The 26,306-nt window shown below is 42.1% G+C and overlaps 1 protein-coding gene across 2 annotated transcripts in view; it reads left to right on the top strand.

Annotated features, from left to right (window-relative positions):
- The window catches only part of LOC122928276 (core histone macro-H2A.1), a 97,363-nt gene extending 71,870 nt beyond the window's left edge, over positions 1–25,493 (top strand). For both annotated transcript variants that reach the window (XM_044280951.1, XM_044280952.1), the window contains exons 7-9: positions 11,152–11,241; positions 18,639–18,813; positions 24,596–25,493. In XM_044280951.1, the coding sequence (XP_044136886.1) occupies positions 11,152–11,241; positions 18,639–18,813; positions 24,596–24,761 (431 nt within the window). In that variant the 3' untranslated portion in view covers positions 24,762–25,493. The remainder of the gene's footprint in view (positions 1–11,151; positions 11,242–18,638; positions 18,814–24,595) is intronic.
- Positions 25,494–26,306: the final 813 nt, after the last annotated feature.

Genomic DNA, 26,306 nt, shown 5'->3' with positions numbered 1-26,306 from the left:
GAAATGACCTAAGTGGAGCAATCCACATGTCAGTTTTTTCACACAGACCATTGGTTTATACTTAGGAACGCACAGCATGTACCATTCTTGTCTGTTTTTTCTCCGAGATGCATTCTATGAAGTGAATGGGCCCAGGAAAAGAAACTGACACACCTGGCCACCCTACGGACGTCTACATATGTCTTTATTTTTTAGATGGAAATTGCGCACTCATCTGTCATTTTAATAATTTAGTTTATTATGCATTTTCTTTGCTGATTATGAAAATTCTATTAAGTCATTTCCTTTATTCCTTATGCAGTCACTTTAATTAAAAACAAGTCACCTTGGGGCATTACGTATACAACTGCTGGGGACAGGTGTCTAATGCATAGTCATAATACATAGTACACATAATACATATCATGCATAGAATGAATCCTTCCACTACCTTTCAATGTCACAGCGACCTCTGAGAGCTTTTTCTGGAATGGTGTGATAATAAGGGCATTCCCAGAAGAGACGAATGTATATTCAACTGTGATACAAATCCTTGCAGCTGTTATATAAGGCAAATACATCAGCACATCATCTGCTAATAAAATACCAAGGAGCACCACGTCCATTCATTCTTTATCTAAACATTCCTCAATGACCCGGCTTGTACTGCACATTGGGGTCTGCTCATGCTCATTTTACACTTGCCATAAGCTGGATAAATTAATGAACGGATTTTAGAAGGCTATGTGCACTTCTTCATTATATTAGTGCTCCCTTACGTCTTAAAAATAAGCAAAGAGTTCTGACTTTATTTTTTCATGGCATAGCGTTTGTGTTTTTTTTTTTCAGGACAACTTTTTGATGGCACCAATTAATGTTCAATATAATGTACTGAAAAATGTAAAAAAAAAATTGTAGTAGAAATGATTTGAAACCCACATCATACAGGTGAATCAGTCAACTACACCAAATTTATATAAGTTTTGTTATGTTTTACTACTTCGAAAGCGTACCTGAGTAAAAAAAAAAAAAAAAAAAAGTTTACATAATGACTGTGCTTTATTGTACAATTATAACATGAAGGAACAGTTTTTTGGGGGCTTCCCTAATGTTTTTTTCAGCTATATTATTCCCTGTTTCGGCTTCACAGCTAGATGCATTTCACTCCAGGGGGTGTATACCTTCTGTGAAATCTGCCCGCACTGTACTGCTATGATATCCTTCCCTTACATCCCACTATGTTTGTTTTCAGCTCTGGAGCTCACAGAACAGATTAAGAGGGATAAAACCACAAATACAGACGTACAGGTCAATGCTGACTGCCTCATCTATGAGGTTTGCCGAGGGAGGGAGCACCGTCTCAGAATCCATAGGCTCCCTGCAATGAAATCGCTATGTGCCGATGGCTGCTACACCAGGCCGATGCCTTGCAAAGGCCTCGGAGCTTGCCATCTACGGAAGCCTTTGAGGCCCAGCCACCAGTCTGGGTCTCATAGACAACTGTAAGCGTAAAATGCAGAGTTCCCGTGAAGTACAATACAGCATGTAGTGTACTGCATTGGAAATGGGATCAAACCCCCCAAAAGTAGAAGTGCTCTACTGGGATAAAAATGAAAAGTAAACAAAAAATAAACAAAAGTTTTAAGTAAAAAAGTGTCCCTTTCCCCCATCAAGCCATTAGCAAATGAAAAAAGTTAGAAAAAAACGAAGGATCGCTGAAACGTGCATCAGGGTTGGCACCATCCTGGAAAGAGACTAACATTATGGGTAGTTCATTACTAGCTTTCTTATATGCTCTTATTGTAGAGACACTTTTCACTTTATATTGTCAGCATTGATTGTTGTAATTTGTAGTTATTTACCCTTTGTGGTCTTATCCAGTGATGCTGCCTTTTTTCCCTTCACAATTTTAACACCTTTTTACTTGTGAATTAATAAGGCCTCATGCACACGACAGTATTTTTTCACGGTCCGCAAAACGGGGTTCCGTTGGTCCGTGATCCGTGACCGTTTTTTCGTCCGTGGGTCTTCCTTGATTTTTGGAGGATCCACGTCTGGCCGTGCGGAGCCAAACGGATCAGTCCTGAATTACAATGCAAGTCAATGGGGACGGATCCGTTTGACGTTGACACAATATGGTGCAATTGCAAACGGATCCGTCCCCATTGACTTTCAATGTAAAGTCTGGAGTCCCTTTTATACCATCGGATCGGAGTTTTCTCCAATCCGATGGTATATTTTAACTTGAAGCGTCCTCATCACCATGGGAACGCCTCTATGTTAGAATATACTGTTGGATATGAGTTACATCGTGAAAACTCATATCCGACAGTATATTCTAACACAGAGGCGTTCCCATGGTGATGGGGACACTTCTAGTTATAATATACTACAAACTGTGTACATGACTGCCCCCTGCTGCCTGGCAGCAACCGATCTCTTACAGGGGGCCGTGATCAGCACAATTAATCTCTCAGGTGCTGCTCCTGAAGGGGTTAATTGTGCGTATCATAGCCCCCTGTAAGAGACCCCCCTCCCTCCCCAGTTTGAATATCATTGGTGGCCAGTGCGGCCCCCCCCCGCCCTCTATTGTAATAATAGCATTGGTGGCACAGTGTGCGGCACCCCCTCCCTCCCTCTATTGCATTAACATTGGTGGCAGTGTGCGCCCCCCGCCCCACCTCCTCCCTCTATTGTTTTAATACATTGGTGGCAGTGTGCGGCCTCCCCTCTCCCCCCGATCATTGGTGGCAGCGGAGTTCCGATCGGAGTCCCAGTTTAATCGCTGGGGCTCCGATCGGTAACCATGGCAACCAGGACGCTACTGCAGTCCTGGTTGCCATGGTTACTTAGCAATAGTAGAAGCATCATACTTACCTGCTGGCTGCTGTGATGTCTGTGTCCGGCCGGGAGCTCCTCCTACTGGTAAGTGACAGCAGTGCGCCGCACAGACCTGTCACTTACCAGTAGGAGGAGTTCCCGGCAGGACACAGACATCGCAGCAGCCAGCAGGTAAGTATGATGCTTCTACTATTGCTAAGTAACCATGGCAACCAGGACTGCAGTAGTGTCCTGGTTGCCGTGGTTACCGATCGGAGCCCCAGCGATTAAACTGGGACTCCGATCGGAACTCCGCTGCCACCAATGATCGTGCGGCCCCCCCTCCCTCCCTCTATTGCATTAACATTGGTGGCAGTGTGCAAGCCCCCTTCCTCCATCTATTGTTTTAATACATTGGTGGCAGTGTGCGCCCCTCCCTTCCTCCCTCTATTGTTTTAATACATTGGTGGCAGTGTGCGCCCCCCCCCCCTCCTTCCTCCCTCTATTGTTTTAATACATTGGGGGCAGTGGGGAGAGGGGAGGCCGCACACTGCCACCAATGTATTAAAACAATAGAGGGAGGAAGGGGGGGGGGGCGCACACTGCCACCGATGTATTAAAACAATAGAGGGAGGAAGGGGGGGCGCACACTGCCACCAATGTATTAAAACAATAGAGGGAGGAAGGGGAAGGGGGCGCACACTGCCACCAATGTATTAAAACAATAGAGGGAGGAGCGGGGGGGCGCACACTGCCACCAATGTACTAAAACAATAGAGGGAGGAAGGGGGGGGGCGCACACTACCACCAATGTTAATGCAATAGAGGGAGGGAGGGGGGGCCGCACACTGTGCCACCAATGCTATTATTACAATAGAGGGAGGGGCGCACTGGAATTAAAATTTAAACTGGGGAGGAAGGGGGGTCTGCCCCCTGCTGCCTGGCAGCCCCGGATCTCTTACAGGGGGCTATGATACGCACAATTAACCCCTTCAGGTGCAGCACCTAAGGGGTTAATTGTACGGATCACAGCCCCCTGTAAGAGATCGGGTGCTGCCAGGCAGCAGGGGTCAGTCATGTACACAGTTCGTTGTATATTCTAACTAGAAGCGTCCCCATCACCATGGGAATGCATCTGTGTTAGAATATACTGTCGGATCTGAGTTTTCACGAAGTAAAAACTCAGCTCTGAAAAAGCTTTTATGCAGACGGATCTTCGGATCCGTCTGTATGAATGTAACCTACGGCCACGGATCGCGTTGTGGAGGATGTATAGTAGTTGAGGCATCATTACCATCTTGAGGAGATCAACTCTTCCAAGTTCCCACCACTGAAAGAAACAACTTACACCATACTCTAATCTTCACTCTAAGTTTTGCCAACAGCAGATACAAATTTAACTCCTCGAAGTCCATGAGCGTGGGCGAATACTTAAAGGGTTTGTCCAAGTTATATTTATTGATGACCTATCCTAGCACATCAGCAAACACAAAAGCACTATAAGGAAAAAACAAATGCTAAGCAAGGCGGTGGCTAAACATTTTGTTGATTGTGGACACTCTGTCAGCCAATTGAGATTCCGGGTCATCGATTCTGTCCAGGTTCCCAAGAGAGGAGGAGATAGGGAGCGCATGTTAAAGAAAAAAGAGTTGAAATGGATTTTTTACATTACAATCCCTACAACTCCAGGGACTGAATATTGAATTTAATGCAAACAATGTAGATAGGTAGAATATTCTTATATGTTGTCCGATTTAGTATATCATGTTTTTACTCAGTATTTTAAGGTGTATTTTTTTATATACCCTTTCATTCATGCAAGTTATTTGTCCCTTCTTAAGCACATCCTTTTTATGATCATCTGCTCCATAGTATACACTGACACCTCCGTAGTATACCGGCACCTCCGCAGATCAGCTGTTTGAAGAGAAGGCGCGTGCCATGCCAGCCCTGCCTCCTCTTCATTATGTACCTGCTCGCCATTGCATCTGCAGCATTTGTTCCATTTATAGCCTCTTTTTCCCTTTATGGTGATGTTCGTAGACAATGACATTGTCATTTGTCCTATATAAGATATTTAGGGACATAGCAATTGTTTCTGTCGGTGCTTTGTTAAATAATCTATTGTGAGGCAGGGACATGCCTCATGATTGTTAGGGGAGATATATGGCAGGATTTGCTGTGTCTTCTGAAGAAAGACCAGGTGCAGTAATCACCTGGGGATAAAGAAATCCTCAGAGTGAGAGGGGGTGGGGACTTGCACACAGAAGGCTGGAGTGGCTCTGTGTGGTCTGAGCCAGGAGGGCTGAGAGACCTCTATCCCCAAAGAGACATTGTTGTGGGAGCAGCCAGGAGGCTGTGGGACATTGGCTGACAAAGCCGCATGGGTTCACAGGGTGTGGACTGTGACTTAGGTGAGTCAGGAACGTCATGTTTAGTTAGAGCCCAGCCGGGCAGGTGTTTATTTTGTATTTGTTTGGTTTGCTGAGGCACAATAAATGCACTGTTTGGACCTGAAACCTGGTGTCCTGAAGCCGTATCTGTGAGAATGACCCCGAAGAAGAGCTAAACCCCCACACTATTTTATCCTTTAAATTGGGAATAGACATAAGTGAGACACAGTGTTGGTCCTTATTTATGTGTTAAATATAATAGTTATTTATAAAGTGGATCTATTTTTTATATACCTAGGTCTCTCTAGGACCTTTTGCGGGTCAGGTGACGATCACGTGGCTCAATGACGCGCCCTGCATGTGACCTGCGATAGCAGTGTCCATTGGGCACATGTAGCGTATCCATGGAGAGAGGTGCGGCCCTGCCGTTGATGTTTACGATGGCGGCCCGTCCATGTGCCACATGATGACGTCACAGACATGTGCAACAGATCTGTGGAGACGCCGATATGTGAAATCAATATGATGGAGGCGTGTGGAATTTTCCTTAATAGTTATCAGGTACATTTAACTATTTATTAGTAATCCTATAGGAGTAGAGGTCATTTTAATTTTCACACAGGTGGAATTGAGATTGTGTCTCTGCTTATTGGCTTTACCATGTCACATGGGGGGCCATTTGGGTATTTATATGATTGATCACCTTTTGCATCAGTATACTTGAGAAAGGCTACTGCGTAGCCGAAACGTCGTATTGCTTTGTGTGTGCACTTTTGGTTCCTAATAAAAAGTCACATTGGATATGCTGCTGTGAACCCTCTTGTTATCTACTACTATCCTCAGGATAGGTCATCAATATCAGATCGGCTCGGGTCCGACACCCGGCACCTCCGCAGATCAGCTGTTTGAAGAGAAGGCGCGTGCCATGCCAGCCCTGCCTCCTCTTCATTATTTACCTGCTCGCCATTGCATCTGCAGCAGTGAGCAGGTGTAATTACACCCAAGCCGTCTCATTCATTTCACTTGTATAGGAGCGATCCGTGCCATTTTAAATGAATGGGACGGCTTGGGTGTAATTACACCTGCTCACCGCTGCAGATGCAACGGCGAGCAGGTAAACAATGAAAAGGAGGCAGCGCTGCCACGGCACGCGCCTTCTCTTCAAACAGCTGACCGGCGGGGGTGTCGGACCCCAGGCGATCTGATATTGATGACCTATCCTGAGGATAGGTCATCAATAAATATAACTTGGACAACTCCTTTAATACTCTCAAAATATGGGATATTGTTAGCGATGGCCATGGCAGACACATCAATGGACATCAGCCCCGACTTTTGCCAGTTGATAGTAAGGCCCGACAACTTGCCAAACTGGTCTAAAAGAGACATGGTGGCCGACAGGGAAGTTGACGTATCTCCCATAAATAATAGAGTATCATCAGCATGCAGGGCAATTTTATTATGTACCTGTCCATATTGAAACCCCCTAATGTCAGAGGATTTTCTCACTGCCGCCGCAAAGGTCTCTATGGCTATTACAAACAGTAGGGGCAACAGCGGGCATCCCTGTCTAGTCCCCCGAGCCAGGTAAATAAAGGAGGACACGCCCCCATTAGCTCTGATCCTTGCCTTCGAATTAGAATACATTACCTATGTCCATTTAATAAAGCGCTGTCCAAAGCCCATATAACTTAATGTACCCCAGAGATATCCCCACTCCACACTATCAAAGGCCTTTACGGGTTCAAGAGACAGAACAGCTCTATCTCCGCAATTATCCACCGAGACCTGTAGACTGATGTACACTCTGCAAATATTAATAGCGGTGGATTTTTGAGGCATGAAGCCTGTCTGATCTGGATTTATTATAGTAAGAATTACTTTGGACAATTGCTTTGCCAGGACCTTGGCTAGAAGTTTGACATCGGACGTGGGTCTATACGAGTCAGGATGTCTCGGGTCCTTCCCTGGCTTTGGTATCAATACTATGAGCGCCTCCTGCATAGAGTCAGGGAGAGTGCCCACCTCAAAAGAGTAGTTAAAAACTCTCAGCAGTTCCGGCAGCAGCACTCCCTGGAATCTCTTATATACCTCCACCGGAATGCCATCGGATCCCGGAGCCTTGTCATTGGCCATATCTTTTAAAGCCTCTAGTTCCTCAAAATTAATAGGCGCTTCTAATTGTTCCTTCACGGCTGCTGATAATTTAGGTAGCTCGGCATCTCGTAAAAATGTTAGCAGCTCCTCCTATGAACCAGAGGCCCTATAAGTATAAAGAGAGAAGTAAAAACCCTTCAGGAAACCCAGGATATCCTCTGTACTCACACATAACTTCCCCTGGGGATCCAATAATTCAGTTATACATGTCAATCTTTGTTGGGCCCTAGAGATAATGGATAACATATGACCCAGCCTTTCTCCTTCTGCGAACAGACGTCGCTTATAAAAGATGCGTTTCCTATCAGCTGACTGAAGCAATTGACATCTTAATTGCTCCTGCGCTTCTCTCAGTGCCCTGCTGGTAGACTGTGGTGGTGCTGCCCCAAAGGCCTCCTCTGCATCAGGAACAGCTTTATGAGTCCCAACATCTGCTTCCCTAGACCGATGGACTAATTGACTTAATCAAAAGACCCCTCAAATAAGCTTTCATGGCCTTCCACACTGCATGTAAAGATGCCGTACCCGTATTAAATGTAAAGTACTCCTGTAGGGCATTATTTATGTTTGTCAGATCCCCCAGAATCTGCAGCCAAATTGCATTACATTTCCACATTTTTCCAACCCTTTAGAATGATATGGATTTCTGCGCAAATTGGTCATAACATGTGATCTCATTTGCATATGAATTAAACTTTGTTTTTCCTGCTGGTGCAAGTGTAAAGAAAAGAACAAAGGTACCATTACAATCCTGTATAGGTGTGCTACAGAGCCATGTAAGCACTGTATATGGCCATATGGAGGTGACAGACTCCCTTTAAATGTTACCATGTTTTTATTAAACACACCATGTAAACATTCACAGTGTAGGTGGAAAAAGTATGTGAACCCCTAAACTAATGACATCTCCAAGAGCTAATTGGAGTGAGGTGTCAGCCAACTGGATCCCAATCAATGAGATGAGATAGGAGGTGTTGGTTACAGCTGCCCTGCCCTATAAAAAACACACACCAGTTCTGGGTTTGCTTTTCACAAGAAGCATTGCCTGATGTGAATGATGCCTCGAATTGTTGACTTGCATAAAGCTGGAAAGGGTTATAAAAGTATCTCCAAAAGCCTTGCTGTTCATCAGTCCACAGTAAGACAAATTGTCTATAATTGGAGAAAGTTCAGCACTGCTGCTACTCTCCCTAGGAGTGGCCGTCCTGTAAAGATGACTGCAAGATCACAGAGCAGACTGCTCAATGAGGTGAAGAAGAATTCTAGAGTGTCAGCTAAAGACTTACAAAAGTCTCTGGCATATGCTAACATCCCTGTTAGCGAATCTATGATACGTAAAACACTAAACAAGAATGGATTTCATGGCAGGATACCACAGAGGAAGCCACTGCTGTCCATAAAAAACATTGCTGAACGTTTACAGTTTGAACAAGAGCACCAGGATGTTCCACAGCAGTACTGGCAAAATATTCTGTGGACAGATGAAACCAAAGTTGAGTTGTTTGGAAGAAACACACAACACTATGTGTGGAGAAAAAGAGGCACAGTACACCAACATCAAAACCTCATCCCAACAGTGAAGTATGGTGGTGGGGGCATCATGGTTTGGGGCTGCTTTGCTGCGTCAGGGCCTGGACGGATTGCTATCATTGAAAGAAAAAGGAATTCCTACGTTTATCAAGACATCAGGCCATCTGTCCACCAGCTGAAGCTCAACAGAAGATGGGTGTTGCAACAGGACAACGACCCAAAGCATAGAAGTAAATCAAGAACAGAATGGCTTAAACGTAAGAAAATACACCTTCTGGAGTGGCCCAGTCAGAGTCCTGACCTCAACCCGATTGATATGCTGTGGCATGACCTTTAAAAAAGCGATTCACACCAGATATCCCAAGAATATTGCTGAACTGAAACAACAGCAAAAGAGGAATGGTCAAGAATTACTTGTGCACGTCTGATCTGCAACTACAGGAAACGTTTGGTTGAAGTTATTGCTGCCAAAGCAGGTTCAACCAGTTATTTAATCCAAGGGTGCACATACTTTTTCTTCTTCCACCTGCACTGTGAATGTTTACATGGTGTGTTCAATAAAAACATGGTAACATTTAATTCTTTGTGTGTTATTAGTTTAAGCAGACTGTGATTGTCTATTGTTGTGACTTAAATTAAGATCAGATCACATGTTATGACAAGTTGTGCAGAAATCCATATCATTCCAAAGGGTTCACACTTTCTTGCAACTGTATAATATATTGTTGCAATAGCTGTAGTGCTCTCCTTGCGATCCTTCCATGCACATCATTGTTGTTCAGTCCTCCTGATGGTGGACTCATGAACATTAACAGTAGCTAATGTGAGGCATTTTGTTGCTTAAAGGTTACCTTGAATTTCTTTGTAACCTCATGAACTATTACACACCTTGCTCTTGGCTTGATCTTTGTTGGTCTACCACTCCTGGGGAGGTTAATAATGGTCCTGAATTTCCTGACTGTGAATCGGTGGAGTCCAAACTTTTTATGGTTTTGTAACCTTTTTCTAGCGATTTTATTTTATTTTTTGGTGATATATTACACTTCCATGAACCTATATTGTGAAGTTCAGACTATGATGGACACCTATTTAAATAAAACAGGTCACCCACTCACAGCTGATTGTCATCCCTTTGATTGAAAATACCTGGCCTTAGCTTCACCTTCATCTACTGTTAGGACTTGTTTGAAAATCTGATGTAGTTTTAATTCAAATTTATTCAGAAGTATGGAAAATTCTGAAGGGGTCCCAAACTTTCAAGCACCACTGTATGAGTATATTACATTGGTGGCAGCCCACCATTATTTGCTAAGAAGTTTTGGATTCTTTCTGCTCTAATCAAACCCAGCTTCGTGCATTTGTGTGAGGCTCTCAATACCCCATTTCTATGGAAGGATGTAGACTTTATAATGTAACTAGTTTCCAAGTATAACATATTCATTGTTGTTAAACAACAATCCAGTGTAAGGGTCCTTTAGAGCTGTCTAAGGATCGGGCCAGTGGTCGAAATTGAACATCTTAAGTGTAAGGTTGCTGCCATCCCACAGAAACATGGGCAAAATGTTCAGCAGCACATGATCCTGATTACTATTGACAATATGCAAAGTGAACGGTGGACAAGTGATCATACTAACAGCCATTTATTTAACTTGGATATCATCAATCGCCACTTATAATTGGGATGGCATTGGGCAGTGTAAGAGGTACCTGAGGTTTGCCCTTTAATTTATACTACATTTATTTAGACCAGTGAACAGAACTGTGCTTAACAGGGTTTTCCAGGACTTAAATATTGATGATCTATCCTCAGAATAGGTCATCATTATCTGATCAGTCAGGGTCACCAGAAGATATAGAGTGGATTAAGCCAGAAGCAGAAGACTCCATCCATCGTGTGGTGGCCTTGCCAGAGTTACTGCAGCTTCTCTCCCATTCAAGGTGATGGGAACTGAGCTACAGTACACTGATGCCAGACGCTATACAATGGAAGGAGCCCTATGCTTCCAGCTTGACTGTATATTTTTAGAAACAGCTGATTGGTGGGGGGTGCTTGCTGTCAGCCCCTCACCGATCAGATTTTCATGCCCTGTCTTAAGGATAGATTATGAGTATCTAAATCTTGGATAACCCCTTTAACGCTGTTGTTTGCTTTTGATTACCAGTCAGTATTGTTCTGTCTCTATGTTTATTCAGCCATTTGGTCAAACAAGGATAAGTAAGAGCTTGATTATTGTAATATAGTAAATGTAACTGATATATTGTTTCCATTTAGGCAGTGCTTTAGAGAAGAAAGGAGGGAAAGAGTTCATGGAAGCTGTCACTGAACTGAAGAAAAAGAATGGACCTTTAGATATAGCTGGAGGTAATGGCTTTACATGATTTTATCCCATGGATGTCTGCTGTGGTTAAATGACACATCACAATCCTTTAACCCCTTTAAATGACCCTTTTTAAAATTGTATTTTTCATTTCTGCCTCTCTGCATTTCATTTACATATGCTCTGGTATTCAAAAAGGATATATACATGAGTCTAATTAAAGAAATAGTTAATCCACAAAAATTATATATTGGACCCTTAAAACTGTAATGTTTAATATATCAATCTAAAACCTATATCAATCTAAAACCTATTGCCAAAACTATGATTGGATTGCAGTGCCAATCAATCACCCTGATAGTTCAAAGATACAAAAAATAAAGGTAGAAATGAGATATACATGCAGAAAGGAACAGGCCGGGGTCCCGGGGAAGGGCAATAAACTTACCTATATCACCCTACTGTACCTCTCAGCCCAGAGAAGAATCCCAGTGGTGGAGACTCTGTGTCCGCATTCCTCGGCTAGATAGCCCTAAATTACCCTAAAGGTGTTTGAGGGTGAAACCTTCAAGACCCCGATGCGTTTCCCCCAACAAAGTGGGTTCCTTAGGGGGTCAGGATGCAGGGTATAATCAGATAATTAACACATATGTTCTGGTATGTGCTGACTTTTGGATCACTGTACAGTCTGTATGGGATGGAATCCCCTTCGATCACTCCGCAGTACAGACCACAGAGGTTAACGGCTGTGAAGCTGAGCTTGTACTAGGAATGCAACAGCCACTTCCTAGAGCTGAAGCTCTCCGGCAGCACTTTACCCCTCCTCAACTTCAGCGACACCAGAAGACGTTGATGCAGACTGAGGACCTGCATCACTCACGGAAGGTCATTAAATGTATAAATGGTAATGGAAAGCAAGTATGTTCATGTACCTACAATGAAGCTCCACATTTCGATTGTATTACTTAACATACAGGGCTATGAGACATTTGAAACTCATCATGATGAGTTTCAAATGTCACACGTCATGATGTCCCGGTACTTAAGGACACATGACGCACCAGTACGTCTCATGTTTAGTTCCGATCACCGCCACTGCGGCTTTTACTGGAATTGCGGCGGCTGTAAGGGGGACCCGTGGCATGGAAGGCAGCACAATGCCTTCCTTAGGCATCGGCGCTGCCTTCCGGTGACGAGCCTGTGAGATCCAGCCCGCTGGATCTCACAGGCAGGAAGCTGTATGAGTAATACACACTGTATTACTCATACAGCCAATGCATTCCAATACAGAAGTATTGGAATGCATTGTAAAGAGGATTAGAACCCCAAAAGTTGAAGTCCCAAAGTTGAAAAAATTAAGTTCCCCCCAAAAAAAGAATTAAAAGTTTCAAGTAAAAATAAACAAAAACTTCATTTTCCCCAAATAAAGTAAAAAAATAATTGGTAAAAAATAGGGGGGGGGGGGGGGAAAGTAGACATTAGGTATCGCCGCATCCATATCGACTGGCTCTCTAAAAATATCACATGACCTAAATATAAAAAAAAAAACTAAAAACTGTGTAAAAAAATAATTTTTTTTGTCACCTTACATCACAAAAAGTGTAATAGCAAGCGATCACAAAGTCATATGCACCCCAAAATAGTGCCAATCAAAATGAGACCCTAACTAAGATAATCGCCCGAAAACACTAAAATGTTGTTCTGTTCAAAAATGCTTTTACTGTGTAGAACTTAACAAAAATAAAATAAATAGACACATTGGGTATCGCCGCATCCGTAACAACCTTTTCTATAGAAATATCACACTATATACCCCATCAGGTGAATGCTGAAAAAAATAATCTATGCCAAAATAGCCTTTTTTTTCTCCTTGCCTCACAAAAGTGCTTTTGTGGTGTTTCTGTCCGTACCTCCGCACCACAAATAAAAATAGAAAATGTTAAATTTTTGGGCGGTGCGGACAGATCACGGACCCATTCAAATTGAATGGGTCTCGATCTGTCCCTGCCGCCGCACAGATGTTGCCCATGCATTGGGGACCGCAAATTTCGGTCCCCAATGCACAGAACGGCCGCACGACGGCCGTGTGCTTGAGGCCTAATGCATATTGAGGTTTAATTTTGCTGTTAACCCTTGCTGTGTTGAAAAAAAAATTTGATTAACATGAAGAATCTGCATAAAAATGAAATTTAGAAATTCCTCCTCCATTTTCCTTTAATTCTTGTGGAACACCTTAAAGGATTAACAAAGTTTGTAATATCAATTTTGATAATTTGAGGGGTGTGGTTTCTAAAATTGGGTCATTTTTGGGTGGTTTCCATTACGTAAGCCCCTCAAAATTACTTTATATCTGAATTGCTGCTTAAAAAAAGGGTTTTGGAAAATTTGAAAAATGGCTTCTAAGACTTCTAATGTCCCAAAAAAATTAAATGACATTTACAAAATGATATAATAAATATAATATATATAAATATATAATTTACCACTGTCATTAAGTACAATGTGTCACGAAAAAACTATCCCAGAATGGCTTGGATTATTAAAAGTGTTTTAAAGTTATTACCACATAAAGTGACACTTGTCCGATTTGCAAAAAATGGCCTGGGCAGGAAGGTGAAAACTAGCTTGGGGGAAGAAAGGGTTATGTCACACTATGGCAGTTCATGGGCTATGGTGTCTCTGCTTGCAGACCAGTCTGTTGCTTGGATCATGGTTCTGCAGCTACTTTTAATCCTTATGAACCTAAGTTTAACAAATGTTCCAAGACCTGTGGGTTATAAGAGAGTTTTCTTTCACATTTCTCTTTTGATTTTTGGGGGAGGAATATGCACAAAGTGAGAATGTAAAGACATGGCCACAAATATTTTTCAATCCATTTGCTTGGTAAGGGATGTATACCGAAACACTAGCTGCAGTCTTTCATGCCAATAGTCTAGATAAAACAACTATTAAACATATAGAAAAGAATAAAGAAACACATACTCAATGCCTTTTTTTGGAAGTAGATGTTTATTGGGAAATTGTCCAATTAATGTAATCTAATACTTCAATGTATAGTACCTTTTGGGAGTGTTTAAAGGGTACTTGGCATCATCTGCAAGAGACTACTTTTGGGGACATCCACTATGGTTAGGATTGGTTAGCAGTCTCAGGTTTAGTCTAGTAGATTAACAGATAAGCTAGTGGATAAATTAGATTTGATGTCTTTAGAACATTACAGCTATAACTATTGTGCATTATGGGCCATGTCCAGCATGTTGAGGTTGAAGTTGTATAAGGGCCTGTTTTCTGGAACCAGTGAATTGTATTTCACTCTTGCATTCAATTCCATTTACAACTGTGATAGCGGTTGACACAGTATATAATCCTCCGGCTGCTTTTTGTCATCCTGCAAAGTTCACCAAGTGCATGCTGTTTCAAGGACAAGAAAACTTGACAGACACACCATGGATAACTTCTAATTCTAGAGGAAAAGGTGAAACACTTAAGTTGCCATATTGGGCACATTTTGCATTTAATTCCCCTTCTGATTACAAGAATGTCAGGTTGTTTTATTAGATTTCTCTTGAATTTATGAAGCATTCTCCATATGCCAAACGAAACAGTGGAACATAAATTAGAACAAATTGGAAATGTCCAGAGCTCAACTTCTTCAATATGTTAGGGAACAACGCCCAACTGCACAATTGTTCCTGGGACTCCCCTTACTCCATGAAATTTATAGTTGACCCGGGTTTTCCAGCAATCACTTTAATTTTCGTCCTTGATGATGGCTCTTTTATGTCTGCGCAGAAAAAGAAAAGCAATAACATCGAAGGAATGAACATGTTCATACCAAATAAAAGCAGGGTTTTTTGGTCACCTCCTGAAAGATGTTGATCTGACGAACACTGGCTTTCAATTATGTGCACATATTGCAATATTATTGCACAGCAGTGTCTTGAATTGTTTAACTTTAATGCTGCAGATGGATCATGACACGGAGCAGTGAAGTGTAGCTGTGAAAATCACTGTTTCGATAAGATTTTATGGCCACGTTTTCTAAGAAATTCCATAATTTAGATATTTGAAAGACTGCAATGAGCACACATGTGCTTATGACCATGAATAATGGGGTATACATGATAAACATGGATTTCTGTAGACCGAGGAGCATCAAAGGCATACAGTCATTACTGGTAATTTGTGTTACAGGGGGAAATATATTGGTTTAGTTGCAAGAGCAGATGACTTGATGGCAAAATATTACCTAGAGAACATCTGCCATGCATCCATAAATCTTTAGCTTCTTTCTAGCTAGAGGTGCTTTACTAAATGTACTGTAGATCACAAGTAGAGGAGACTGTTTCTTCTGTAACAAGCTGCTGGAAATATGGTCCAGTCACAGTTCATGGATTATATTTCATTAGGATGATATAGTATAACTGACGTGAGAAAGACTAAGATAGCTGTTTTCAATGTTAAATAGTATGGTTCCAATGAAGCTTATACTGAACATATTTATAAGAAATGAAAGAATACTATTTAAGAAGGCCTTCTGTATAATTCTTTTGAGTCTGCTTTTAAGTCTTGGTGTCATTGGTGACTGTTTTATTATCATTCCAGTGTTTTTTAGTGAGCACCCTTTTACAGGACTCTCACACTTGAGGTGTGTCAAAAATAAATCAGTTTGATTTTATTAATTTAAAAGGCTATTTTCATGATAGCAAATATTGGTGTATTGCTAGTATATGCCCTCACCTACTGTTTGATGCCCTCACTTACTGTTTGATGGCGATCAAGCTCCCACAATTCTCGTGATCCTCATAAATAACGGGGTTGTACAACCCCAGAACATTTTTAAATATGGCCCTGAAAGTCAGTAAAATAAAGAAAAATAAAGTCAGTAAACTTTTCACTGGTTCCCTGTTTCTGCACCAAGCATCTTGTCTTCGCTGCTTCCAGTCCTCTGGACCAAGTGGGAGGTCTCGTCCATCATCACATGCACCACTGAAGCCATTCACTGGCCTCAGCAGTTATTTATCTGCAAGCAGCATGCAACTGCTGAATTCAGTGAATAGCTACAGCAGTGGACATGATGATTGATGCAATGTCACAATTTCAGGCCACATGTGACTGAAACAGAGGGGATAGGACCCTTGATGCTGGAATGGAGTAATTGTTGAATGGTGAATAGGTTAGAGCTTTTTTATGCTAATCACTTTCAATATACAGAGTAAGAGAACCATCTCGTTAGCACCACCTTCTGGAAGTGACTCCCTATGAGTCAAAGTCCGACTTTTTAAAGAGGTTTTTATTTATCCTAGATAAATATCTTTACTTGTGCGGTACCCCCCGCTGATGCTGCTGCTCTGCCTGTTTTGTTTTTTTTAAAATATCGCTCTTACGACCCGCTGTGCCCCCCTGTAGTTTTCACGCTCAGTATGCTAATACTGAGCATCGGTACAGGGAGGAGAAGACGCCAGGGCTTCTCAATAGGCGTCTCCTTCTCCCTGGCTGTGCCGTGATCCAATCACAGCCGAGAACGTCACAGCTAGGGAGAAGGTGAGCTTTTTTTTCTCCCTGGCTGTGACGCTCTCCGCTGTGATTGGATTGCGGCACAGCCAGGGAGAAGGAGCCCACTGAGAAACCCTGGCGTGTCCTCCTCCCTGTACTGAAGCTCAGTATTAACATACTGAGCGGGAAAACTACAGGGAGGCACAGGGGCTGTAGGAGCAATATTTTAAAAAAACAGGCAGGGTGGCAGCATCAGCGGGGGTTACTCCGCAAGTAAAGGTTTTTATTTAGAATAAATAAAAACCATGAAAGGTTCTCTTTAACATGCCTTAGAACATATCAAGGGAAAATAGTAAAGTCAAATATCCAATATAGGGATTATGTCATGTCAGGCAGGGAACAGTGCAGAGCTGACCTCCACCAATACCACTGTCTCTGCCTACTTTGATGAGCCGCCCTAAACGGAGGCCCTTAACTCTGTGACAGTCCCTGACTTGACTAAGTGTGCAGGACCTATATAAAAAGAGACAAAAGGGGAAGTCAGACAGGCTGAGTCAAAACCAGAGAATACCATCAGAACTGAAGAAGAAACAAACACAGAATAATAAACCAAGCAGAGTCAAAACCATGAGGTAACATCAAAACTGGAATCAGCAGTCCGAGGCAAAGTCACTAATGGGCAGAAAGTCAGAAGTCCAGGCACCCACATGAAACAGACAAAGCCTGTGAGGCAAGAAGACCAGATCACGGTCAACTTCCTTCAGAAAGCACATGACACTGATTGGTCCGGTATCCTTGCTCCTTGATATGCTGACCAGCTCCACTGTTAGCAGGGATGGTTGCCATAGCGATAGAGCACCACCTGTGATGCATTAATGTTGCTGGGTACATAATAGAGCCACTTCCAGATGGTGGCGCTATCAAGATGTTTCTCTTTCCCTGGGAGATACCTCTTTGCACACAGTTTCAGAGCCATAATTCAAATTGAATTGGGGGTCAGACAATCCCTTTAAATAGATTCAGCACTAGTTAAAGGTTGCTTCTTCTTTACATATCTCTGCCCAGCAGTGCTCCCAGTCACCCACTGTGCAGGGAACATTGATTTGAAGGGGGCTGTGTTTAGGTTCCTTGTGAAGCAGGGGGCTGAGAGCACCTTTGTGCACAGAATAAGCCACATAGACCTTTATTCTCCTGATTGGTGTGTTTCAGAATATCCTAGTCTAATGATGTGCCTCAATAATCAGAGTGGCTGGCTGCTCTCTGGTCTTCATGCCACTCATTAATTGGCTTACTTTGCGCCAGAATTTTGTGCCTAATTTCTGGCTCAGTTTTGGCACAATTTAAGCCACAAACCCTCTCTGGTAAGCCTCATCTCTTTCCCTCTAAGCCAAGCTTTACACTAGCGTTTAGGATCCAGCAGGGAACAGCCTGCTGGATCTCTGTGCATTCCAGTATTGCAGGAAGCTTAAACATCGCTGTCTGGCTCAATTAACATAATGGGGACCAGCAGAGATCCTGGCACAACCCGGCAAATATGCCGAGAATCGACTAGAAGAAAGGCGCTGTGTGGAACAGCCTGTCGGATCCTAAGCGCTAGTGTGAAACTAGCCTAAATCGGTATCATTTTCATTAATAAATCTGCCCCCAAACCCTTTCTTCATCTCCAAACTCTAAACTACCTACATTACTCTTTAACCAGTGCTGTACATATGAAATTGAGTTGGTTTCCGAATACATTTTCTTTAAGGTGTTATCACCTTTGGACAATGTATTTTCCTTGGTCGGACAATAAGCTGATTATAGACTGTCCAGCTAATGTGTCCCCTAACTACCAGCTGTAATCTGTTAGGGAACTGAGCGCCACCACGGAGGGACTGAAGTCTGACAGTTTCCATGAGTACAAGGTTTCTCACAATGATGTTTCTTGTCTCTTGTGTCTGGCCAGCCGCAGTGAGCTCGGGTCATGGATTACCTGCAAAGTTTGTTATCCATTGCAACAGCCCAAGCTGGGGCTCTGATAAGTGTGAAGAACTGCTGGAAAAGACAGTGAAGAACTGCTTGGCATTGGCAGATGAGAAAAAAATCAAATCAATTGCGTTCCCTTCAATTGGCAGTGGAAGGTGAGTGATACAGCTGGTGCCAATAAAGTTCAAGTGTAAAGTCACGTTTTACTGTGTATAATCCACATAAAACATTCAGTAACACTGTGAATACATTGCTTTCTTGTCTTGCATTGAGTTATGACCTGTTATATAGTTTGTATATTCTAATGATTTGCATTTTGGGAAGTGATGGTTTTACATCAATGTAGAGTCATTTAGTGAAGTAAAAAGTATCTCCACAAGAATCAATTAGGTCAACTCATTATTTGAGCTCAGCTCAACGTGTCTATATAGGGTTGACGGCTTCCACTGTCAACTTGCACAACTGAGAATGCAGCTCTGGGTCATAAGAAATGGTGCAGCTCAGGATCAAGATAAGTAATGATATTCTGGACTAGTAGACAACCAAACATAAACAGGAGTTTACACTCGTGCATACATACCAAGTCGCCCTCAGCAGTCTCCAGTAAAGTTCTAGCTGGTTGTTACCAGTGGCGATCCCCGTCCCTGCCCACTTTGAGTTGCAAGTGTTAGGGCTGTTTCACACGAGCGGATGCCGTGCGTGACATCCGCTCTGTGAATGACAGCCAAGACCCGATGCAGACTGCAGAGGCACGGAGCAGTAACATGAGTGATAATGCTCCGTGCCTCTCTGTGACCTCTTTACTACGAAATCCCAGTGACAACTTTATCTCACTTTGGAGTGTGGGAGGAAACGCGTGAAAACACGAGAAGAACATAGAAACTCCCAAGTAGTCCTTGTTGTCCTTGGTTAGATTTAAACCCAAAACCACAGTGCTATGAGCCAACATTGCTTACCACAACCTTGCTAACCTGTAGTTCACATATAAACCTCACCCCGAGCATATAGTGGAGGACAGGCATTTATGTTCCTTCCAGTCCTCTAATAATAAAAACATTGCAGTTGCTAGAATTCAACTGAAATAATAGTGCTAGAGTTCTCACTGTTGTCTCAAACACTGTAGAACCAGCTTCTCAGTTAAGTCCAAAAGACTACATCTGGGGACCTAAAACAGATTAAATACCGTATTTTTCAGACTATAAGATGCAAAAATTTGGGAAAAGTGGCAGTGCATCTTATATTCTGAATGCTAATGACAGCTTCCATTATGGAAGTGGTCATTAGCATGCAGGAGGCACGGGGAGATGAGGGCAGTGCTGAGCTGGCTGTATTCACCTCCCCTGGTCTTCTTTCAGGTCCCCCTGTGGTGTCCTGTGCCCGCACAGCAGCAGAACGTAGTGCACATAGAGGACAGACGACGTTACATTAAATATGTAGACAATTCTTTGGCACTCCAGATAATTTTAGATGCTTTTAATCCAGAAATTTGATATAACTACTACAATTCATATCCAGACAGTTTAAATAATTATGAGGTCATTTATAATATAGCAAGGGATCTGTGGCCAAGAGTAGAACAACATGTTCTGGATATGGCCTGATTATTTAAACTCTCTGGATATGAATTGTAGATAAAAAGGAATAGTTTTTTTGAACCTTTTTCTTACGGCGCTGAAAACAGGAGCCAAATTTCCAAGTGGTATTATTTAAAAAAGGAAAGTAGCTATTTTATTCTTTTGTCAACGTGTTTCAAGGGCTCACAGCCCTCTTCATCAGGACAATAAAAGCATATTGAATTGTACTGTAGTTATATGACATTTCTGGATTAAAAGCTTCTAAAATTGCCTGGAGTGCCATAGTATTTTCTAACATTACATAGCAGGACCTGGGAGAAGCGATGGAGCGGTGAGTCCTAGATGTGCGATGCCGTAAGTGAGGAAAGTTTATTTTATTTTATTTATTTTTTGGACATGTCTGATGGGTGCGATCTGAGGCTGAGTGGGGTTGAGGGTCCAATCAGAGGCTGATAGGGTCTGATCTGAGTCTGATGGCGACTGGGGGGTCTGATGGGGCCTGAACTGAGGCTGATGAGGGTTGGGAGGTCCGATCTGAGGCTGAGAGGGACTGGGGGAGGGGTCTGATCTGAGGCTGATAGGGGCTGTGGAGTCCGATCTGAGGATGATTGGTGCTGGGGGTACAATCTGAGGCTGATTGTGAGTCTGATCTGACTCTAATGGGGGCTGGGATGTCTGATGGAGGGTTAAACCGAGGCGAATGGAAGCTGGGGAGGGCCTGATTGGAGGCTGGGGGGTCTGATGAGAGACTGATCTGAGGCTAATAGAGGCTGGAGGATCTGATGGAGACTGGGGGAGGGGGGTTTGATCAGAGACTGATGGAGGTTGGGGGTCTAATTTTGGGGTCTGATCTGAGGTCTGATGAAGAATGGGGGGTCTGATTAGAAAATATTTTTTTTACTTATTTTACTCCCCAAAATCCTAGGTGCGTTATATAGTCCAGTAGTCTTCTAGTCCGAAAAGTATGATACATACTGTACTTGTTTATTCAGATTTACTGTATATCAATCATTAGGCATTGCTTTTTCAGCCATTTGACTACTTCCCTGTTTTGTGTAGCACGTTGAGTCTTTTTTTAGGAAATTGTTATTTCCTAAACAAGTAATGTAGTTTGTTGGTCATGACTGACTTAGCAATCTATGAATATATTCAGAAACACTTCAGCTCTCTACTCTCCCTCTATGGCCTCATGCACACGACCGTTGTGTGCATCCGTGTCCGTTGTGCCGTTTTCCGTGATTTTCTGCGGACCCATTGACTTTCAATGGGTCAGTTGAAAACTCGGAAAATGCACCGTTGTTTATCCACGTCCGTGATCTGTGTTTCCTGTCCATCAAAAAAATAGGACCTGAAATTAATACAATAGAGGAGGGGGCCGCACCCTGGCCACCAATGAAATTAATACAGTAGAGGGAGGGGGGCTGGGAGGGGCTGCACTGGCCACCAATGAAATTAAAACTGGGGAGGGAGGGGGGTCTGCCCCCTGCTGCCTGGCAGCCCCTGTGCGGCACCTGAGGGGTTAATTGTGCAGATCACAGCCCCCTGTAAGAGATCGGGTGCTGCCAGGCAGCAGGGGGCAGTCATGTATACAGTTCGTAGTATATTCTAACTTGAAGCGTCCCCATCACTATGGGAACGCCTCTGTGTTAGAATATACTGTCGGATCTGATTTTCACGATCTAACTCAAATCCGATGGTATATTCTAACATAGAGGCGTTCCCATGGTGATAGGGACGCTTCAAGTTAAAATATACCATTGGATTGGAGAAAACTTCGATCCGATGGTATAATAGGGACTCCTGACTTTACACTGAAAGTCAATGGGGGGCGGATCCGTTTGCAATTGCACCATATTGTGTCAACGTCAAACGGATCCGTCCCCATTGACTTGCATTGTAATTCAGGACGGATCCGTTTGGCTCCGCACGGCCAGGCGGACACCAAAACGACTTTTTCCTTCATGTCCGTGGATCCTCCAAAAATCAAGGAAGACCCACGGAAGAAAAAACGGACACGGATCACGGAACTACAGAACCCGTTTTTGCGGAGCGCAAAAAAAAAAACGGCCATGTGCATGAGGCCTATGTCTGTATTGTTGTCCATGTTAGTCATAGTCAGGTTCCTGTGCCCTATGGATCTACTTAGAATAGTGGACAAGTAATTGCTACATTGAGATGAGAACCCCCACCTTGCAAAGCATGTGCATTTGTGTAACTAGGAATCTTAGGGTTCCCATTTATTTCAGAAATGTCATTATTATTCTGTGCATTCTTGGTCTTTTCCTTACCACTGTATCATTTCTGAACATTTATTTCTCCCGATGGGCATATTGTACCCTTTAACATTCCATATACTGGACATAACCGGAGGGTGTTTTACGGAACCAAGCTTACTTTGCCATAAATCCTTATGGTGCTTAAAGTTCAGCCAAATCACAGGGGTTCAAATGTTACATTTAGGGAATAGCCAGGATCTAAAAAGTTTCTACCTATTTTCCAGGAAATAGCATCATGACTGTCCAAGGTGCCTAGTATTGCAGTGAATTGCAAAACTAGACGAAGGCCATGGACAGGAGTGGTCCACACAAACAGGTTGATCCCAAGTTTTCCTGCCGGCTACTGTATTTCTCTCCTCTGTATATACTGGTGCTGTGTTATTGAAGACAAGTGTTTTACAGGCTGAAGATGTTTCTGAACATTACAGAGTTCTTGCAAGGAAATGGGGACTAAATGCTGCCAGATGATTAGGAAGATGATACTTGTGCTTAATAAGATATTTTATAAAGTTTTATGTATTCACATAGTATACTAATTAAAATACTCTTCAAAATATATAGATATATGTTTACAGTGTATTATAATCCATGATTCCATTATCATTATGGCAGTTGGTTTTAAACATTGTAATGGTTTCATGTTGTAATAGCGTAAATTGGCAACATAAGAAGTCTTGCATTCTTCATTTTCGCTAATGGAGTAGTAGAACTGTCCCATTATAGACTATGCTGATTGAGATACCTTACAAAAACGTAAGGGTATTTATTAAAGAACTCGAAGTCAAACTGCATTATAAAAGCAGTATACAGTACTTTTAGTGGTGCAGCTGCTGAACTGAAAACATCTGTGGGGCAGACACGACTTCTGAAAGCAAGAGAAACAGCTTAATTCCTCTTTATAACTGCAGAATAGGATTGTGCTTTGGGCAGAAGGATCATATAAATCATGCTGTACTTCAAGGAGAGAAAAAAAGAGTTATGTTCACATAGCTCAACTGAAACACAACTTTTGCGCAGTATTTTTATATGTATAGTGTTAATATAAATCCCACATTTGTACCTTGAAAACCTTCTTTTCACATTTTTATCTATCATAAATAGCCCATCTGTCACTTTTTATAATTTTCTTCATGGTAATTTAAATGAAGGTATCATTTTCTATTTCAGATGTTAAAATGTGAATATAAATGTTTTTGCTGGGACAAAAAAAAAAAATATTTCAAAAAATGGAAAATTTGAGTTTGAGTGCAGTTACAGCTTTTTGTCTGCCACTCCTTTCAAACAGGGAGCTCATGATTGGCAGGGGCCCGAGGTCTTGGACCACTGCCGATTAGACACTTATACCCTATCCTGTGGATAGTCAATAAATTGTCTTAAAGGGACAACCCCTTCAACTGCACTGAAACTGGAATTTTCTGTGGGTTCTAGAGAATTTTCCTGAAGATATAGGTTCACAGTCATTAGGGCCAGTAAGTAATGCTGGGGGTGGTTATAGTGGATAATATTTCAGCGGGGGTACCCAAATAAGTATGACATTTACCTTTTAAATTCTAATGCCATAGAGTGCACAAACAGCCATGGAACACTGCTCATGTAATCATGCAATAATACAGTGTCCAAAATGTTGCCATATGTTTCCTTCAAAGTACTGGCATACAGCATTTGTTTTTTGTGCGATTATCGGCAGCACATCTCCTGGTGTAAGCAGGGACATGTTGTCAGTAATCACTAGAACTAAATGAGGGAGAATTGAGTGCGGTAACAATCCTTCCTCTCACATTTACTTTATATCGACCTGTGTAATAGGCCTATTCGAACGAAAGCTGATGAACATGTTTATTGTCCAGCGGCACTCATAGAGCACATGGGATCAGGGACCTCACGCCTGTGTGTGACTTCTTGATTAGTTTTGCCACTGTGTAATGTCTGATTCTGTCTGTATTGTAAAGCACTGCAGAATATGGCACTACATAAAGATTATTATTATTAATAAAGGTTATAGTCCTATGGTATTTTTTAAACTTTGTAATGATCCTGTTTGACTTCTTCACAGTGATATTTTACCCTGTACTCCTTTGATTTGGCAGAAATGGCTTCCCGAAGCAGACCGCCGCGCAGGTTATCCTGAAAGCGATTTCCAACTACTTTGTGTCTACAATGTCCTCTTCAATCAAGACTGTGTATTTTGTGCTTTTTGACAGTGAAAGCATAGGCATATACGTTCAGGAAATGGCAAAGCTAGATGCCAACTAAGCCTTTGAATCCAGCAAACCCCCTCCCACTCAACTCCACTCTAAAAATACTGCATTTAGCCCTTTTTGCAAGACTACACCATGGTGTGAAAATATGCTCATTTGGGAGACCAAGGATTCCACTTGACCTTTTCAAAAATGTGTTCCTTTGGCACGGATAGCTGGCATTACGTTTTTTGATGCACTATATCTGCGGCGTTGTTGTTTTGGAGATTTTCATTGTTTTATTTTACTGAGGTATGAAGTTATACAGATTGTAGTCAGGAGTATATTGTATTTTGTATGTGGATGGCACGGAGGAACTATTTTGTAACTGTGTTGTGGTGCTTTTACTGTATAGAATGTGGTGGTCTATTTTTTGTATTTTGTAAAGAGAGATATTCACATTGTGTCTGATATCTTACAGTCCCTTATTTAAACACAAAGCTGTCTTTCTGTTTATTTTATGGTAGCCTGATTGAATCAGCTTTCTAAGTAACCTCAAACGAATGAAGAAATGTCCGTAATTCTGCACCATTAGCTCATTAGGGATATTTTACAAGCACAAGTAAACTGAATCTAGGAAGTTAGTGCACTGTTTCAGGACCTAGCACTTAATGATGCCATCTGTTATTTAAAAAAAGGTAGTAAAACAGACGGTTGTACTTAAGGGGACATTACCATGGAAAAAATAGATATTCTGTGCATTGAAAATATCATGAATTTGCTAAATAAATGTTGTTTATTCCCTCTTTCCTGGTTTTATAGAAATTGACTGCTGGAACAATTTCACGGCCATATTATTAGGACCTTGCACATTATATGCTGCATTTTAGTGTCTGTATTAGAACTAAAAAACCTGGACTTGCCATTGTTTATCCACAGTTCTAGACAATTATTTCTCTCAGCTAGTCAGTGACTCAACCAGTGGAGATAATTTGCCGGATGTGGTTTTGTCAAACAGACCAGATACAATATTAGATTTGCAGGTCCAGGAGAATTTGGGCAGCAGTGACCGTAATATGGAAAGCTTCGATAAAATATTCAATAAAGTCCTAGAAAAGGAAACTACAAAAACATGGACCGTAAAGGGAACGTGTCACCTAATTTTTATTTCTTCCAGGTAAAACCAGATAGCAGCACATAGCTTTTTTACAATCAGTTTTTATTTTCTTATTGCAGTTTTTTTGTTTTATTTGCTGAACATGATTATGGGGGCTGCCATCTTTCTTGAACTGTTTTAACAGCATTTAGAGAACACGTAGAGATATGCTTTACAGTAGCCACATAGACCATAGACACAATGGACAGGAGGGGACCTCATTGACTTCTATGGGGGAGTTTTCTAGGCATGATCTGTGACCTGTGCAGAGGTCAGGAGGGAGTAGATAAACTTTAACAGTCATTTATTGTGAATGGTGGATCCTGTGTTATCTATACACAGAGATGATATCTGTCATTCTAATGACTAGCAGATAACTGCAGTAAAGTGATCTGTACAGACCAAGACGTGGTGCCTGTTATTAGGCTTAGTTGTCAGTGCAAAAACTGCAGGATTTTATGTTTT

Source organism: Bufo gargarizans, chromosome 2 (genome assembly GCF_014858855.1).
Source record: "Bufo gargarizans isolate SCDJY-AF-19 chromosome 2, ASM1485885v1, whole genome shotgun sequence".
Lineage (NCBI taxonomy): Eukaryota > Metazoa > Chordata > Amphibia > Anura > Bufonidae > Bufo > Bufo gargarizans.
Note: the sequence above shows the minus strand (reverse complement) of the source record. Positions and strands in the feature narration are given on the sequence as shown.